This window comes from Mercurialis annua, linkage group LG5 (assembly GCF_937616625.2).
Source record: "Mercurialis annua linkage group LG5, ddMerAnnu1.2, whole genome shotgun sequence".
In the NCBI taxonomy this organism is placed as follows: Eukaryota; Viridiplantae; Streptophyta; class Magnoliopsida; order Malpighiales; family Euphorbiaceae; genus Mercurialis; species Mercurialis annua.
In genome coordinates, this window is record NC_065574.1 from 4353990 (window position 1) to 4358503 (window position 4514).

Below are 4514 nucleotides of genomic sequence, written 5' to 3' on the forward strand. Positions count from 1 at the left end.
TGTGAATTATGATAAATGCGAGGGGCTTTAATAATCGACTCTTTGACGAATCATATTGTTACAAGTTTTCTTGTCAAAATCTAAATATGTAAAATTATTACATCTTTTTATTGATAGGAGCTCGTATTATTCAATCATTTTATTATGTATAAATTAATCAACAAAGTTAAATGAACTCGGTTTATCATGTAGGGTTATACACTTTTTACATATGATTTGTGTCATGGAATGGTTGGATTAAAATTTTCATACCACATTAAATTGTTGATTTTTTAATTATAAATAAATGCATTTTATTGATCATAATTATTTTTTCCGATACGACATGTGTCGGTGGCAGAATTATGATTTTTTTCGACAATAATCCGAATTAAAATCAATCCCCGACAACAAGTGCTTCCGCTCTTGATCGCCCGGCTCTTCCTCTCACACTTGGCTAGATGCCGGCAGGGGAAGACCCATCGGTTCATGCACATACAAGACATTTTACCAACCATGCAAATGCAATTGATGGGGGTGGTCCAGAATTTAGTGTCTGGCAATTCACTTAACACAACTAGAGATGTACTTATATGCCAATGTGTCTCTGTTCTTGTTTCTTTTGAGTTGTCATTGCTATTTCCTATATGTGGGCTCTGTCTGTCTCTGCTGGTTAACATCTAATGAATCCCATCCCATGTTTTAATTATCCACATAGCCAACTATTAATGGTTTAGATCTTCACATTATTAAATGATTCATTTAATAATGTGTCATGATCTCATCGGTTCTATCCAACCCGATAAGGATGCAGCGATGGAGTTGTTTCACTCGCAGGCTCGTACGCCCATTCTGGTCGGATTTAATTGAAGACGTACATTTCTTTTCATAAAAAAGTTCCGCTTCCATATTTTGTCCTAATTTATATGAAGAAACCGTCGATTAGAATTTTCTTCTTATAATTAGTCCTTTTGAGATATTTCTGACTATGAAGTACAAGACTATAAACTAAACTTATTAATTTTATAGTCGAATTCTAAACACATAAATCGTTTAAACCATTCCCATATTTCCGATGTGGAATGTAACTTCTAGAACTTCCGGTTGATGCAAGATTATTTCCGAGGAATACCTCGGATTGATGGAAGATTATTTCCGAGGAATGTCGAATCCGATTATATCAATATGGTTTGTAACAACATCACTGACTAAACTTTTTCTATCAAAAAATTTTAATGTTAAAACTAGATCGTATCAGTTTTTTTAAGGTTCAATGTTTGCTGGCATGAATGAATCCAAGATTTGGAAAATTAAGAAAAAGGAAAAAATATGAACAAGTAGATGTAAGAGCAGAGCAGCCAGATAATGATTTACAAGTGGACAATATTTGTCTATATCTGCAATCAAATAGTTCAATCCGTGATACAGAATCAACTAACTATACCAGAAAAAGAAATCCCATTAATGCCACCTATACAAGAATTAAAAAAAGCTCTCTCCACTACTAAACAATTCTATTCCATTCAAAAAAAATCCCAGAATTGATATACTCACATAAAATCTGGATCATATTCATTTACAATGTACTGAAAAAGAGAAAGTCGAAACGAGAAATGTCGAAAAGGGGAACGACAGAATGATATTTTCTTATAAAAATAAGTTATAAATATAAAATTTCGGAGCATTTGAAGTCTTTTCAGAAACGGAAATGAGACATGAAACGGAATTGAAATGTAGGATTTGAAAAGTTTTCGTACTCTACTAGTTCATCATGACCATTTAGTCAAACCATGCCACTAATTTTGAAAGACCGAAATAACTATATAACTTTTCATTTAATTTTCTAAGCAAAAGGTAAATTGCAAAAGAAACAGAAAATTATACAGATTACAACTGAAACTTTAAGTTTCAGGAAAAATTGAACATAGTTTCTGTATTTTTCTAATGATTTTATTTCAAGTTTTATTGATCTAATTTCCATCGATCAACCAGACAGAGTCGGAAAGCAACTTTCGGACCTCGTAAGCCCGACACCGACACCTCGGATAGTAGCCGGACTGGTCGGAGTTGATCGTAAACGTAACCCTCTCGGCGAATCCAAACTCCTCCTTAAAATCTGTCTCATTGCAGAGATCAAATGAACAGTCGAATCAGGTGGCGGACCAGAAGAAACAAATTTCTTGCAAAAATTCATGTGTCTCGCCATAGCCTCTTCAGTACTTATGAGCCGATCCGTCGATCGAACGATCTCATCTTTTACAGCTTCTGCGCATAATCCGCACATCCATTTTCCGTTGTATCGTTCTCGTATCGTTTCGATGTAAGCGGGCGTGCATTCTTCGGTTAGATCGCAACATTCGCATTTTGCGAATTCGACCTCTGCTGATGCTAGCTGTGTTTCTTGTGGTGTCACCACCACCATTGTTGGATCGGTGAGTATTGTTGCAGACATTTTGCCAAATTTCTCTGTAGAAATGAGCAATAATATGAGATCTTTTTCACTCGGAGAGAATATTTATACATAAAACATTGAATTTACGCGTTTGAATGACAGAAACAGCTCATATTCATCTAGAAAATTCAAATTTTGAAAGAAAGTAAAATATGGAAAGAAAATAAGAAACGGAAACAGAGTAAAATATGGCAATATTTTTCGAATTTCCAAAATCAAAACAGGGATGAAGTATAAATGATCAAGATTCAAGATACCATATCAAAAAACTAGAATTTAATGCAAGAAAATTAGAGAAATCAACGGAATTTACCAGCAGAAGCAGATCAAAATGAACTTGAATTCTTGATTCTTGATTCTTGATTTAAGTAAATATATTTATAGAAACAAAAGAAAAATATATACAAGTCTTTTTGTTTCTACTTCTGCTTATGAAAATCAAGAACTATCGTTCTTTTTCCCACTCTCCATAATCATCAACCTTCTCTTCTCCAGCAATCTCCCCCATGAAAATTATAACCATTTCAACAAACCCTAATCTTGATTTTTTCACAAACTATTGAATATTTTTCAAGAAACCCTAATCTTGAATTTTTGTATTGAATATTTTTCAAGAAACCCTTTTCTTGCTGAATAATTTTCAAGAAACCCTTTTCTTGATTATTTTTTTTCAAAGAATCCAAATGAAATCTTCTTTTTGTATGAACAAAACCAAGAATTTGCTTTTTTTGTGTTATTTTTTGCTCCACAAAATTCTTTACTTTCAATTCTCAAAGAAATTTATGTATTTATATATGAGAAGGGAAAATATAGAGAAGCCAATGATTGAAGGTACAAAGCAAAGAGTAGAATCCACGTCGACAAATCATGCTGTCAATTAATTCTAACCGTTGGTTTGTGGATTGCCAGCTAAGCATTAATTATGCTGTGCGGCTATACTTAGCCAATATTTGCTGTTGGGTGCCTATTTTTTTTATTTAATTTAAGATGTGACACGTGTCAAATGTGAAACGTGTAAGATACAGATAGCAGCATTGTGTAAGAGTTTTCCCTTCCTTGTAAAACTAGGTTTCAGTTTTGAGTTAATCATACTCCTCTTGTCTTTGTTGTTTTGTACTGTAAGAAGTTAATTAACCACTAATTTTGGTTTTAATTAGCTTTTTAATTCTGTTTTAGTTTTTTTAATTCTGTTTTAGTGTGCTAGAACCAGAATATTCTTGTAAACATATGCTAATTAGACGATCACGTATTTTAATCTTACTAGTCGTAATCCCGCGCATTTGCGCGGCTCAATTTATATACAATTTAAATTGTAATTAATTTTTTCAAAAAATTAAATTAATAATTCCTAAAACTAAAAATTTTAATGTGTGAACTTGTAATAAAAATAAAAATATAATCTAATAATTTAAATGATGAATCGTCTCTACATTTTATATTTTTAACTATTTTTTATCAAAATTTTATTTTTATTTCTTCAATAATTTTCTTCTGATAATTTCATCAAAAACCACATTTATTTTTCACTTTTTACATTTAAGTATCTACTTTGTTAATATGACATGTGAATTTATAAAACAAAAAACTCAAGATTTAAATTCTTTAAATAATTTGAATTTTAATTGCAATATAAAAATTATTAAAGCTAAAGAAAATGATGTTAAACTATTTTTTCAAGTATTTGTATTTCATCTTATTACTGCTGCTACTACTACTATAATATTAACTGTAGTCGTGCTAATTTGATATTGTTTTGTCTATTTTTTATAAATGCGATGCCATTTATATAAATAAATATGAAAAACCAAACAATAAGTTTGAAAGTTGTTCTAAATTAGCTACATAGATGGAAAAATCAAGTATGACTAATGTATAAAACTTTAAATTAATATAAATATAATTTCAATTCATTATTTGAAACTATAAAAGATATATTATTTAATCAACTTATAATATCTTTTGAATGAGCCAGCTAAATAAATTTGTCATACTAAAACCAAAAATATAAAAATTGGAATTCATCCGTCTAATAGTTTGATCGAGAACTATAATTGGAATTTATTTAGCTGGTTAGATTTTGGAG

General features: G+C 30.7%; 1 protein-coding gene across 1 annotated transcript; it reads right to left on the bottom strand.

Annotated features, from left to right (window-relative positions):
• Positions 1-1779: 1779 nt before the first annotated feature.
• Positions 1780-3203, bottom strand: LOC126679969 (uncharacterized). The gene is made up of 2 exons (XM_050374994.2): positions 2745-3203; positions 1780-2445 (listed from the first exon to the last, which is right to left on the bottom strand). Exon 2 carries the CDS (start codon positions 2429-2431, stop codon positions 1964-1966), a length of 468 nt encoding a protein of 155 aa, XP_050230951.1. The 5' UTR covers positions 2432-2445; positions 2745-3203; the 3' UTR covers positions 1780-1963.
• Between the last annotated feature and the right edge of the window lie 1311 nt (positions 3204-4514).

What these genes read in the sequence shown, in the direction of transcription:
- LOC126679969 (XM_050374994.2), bottom strand. Translation starts at nt 2,431, where the DNA reads ATGTCTGCAACAATACTCACCGATCCAACAATGGTGGTGGTGACACCA.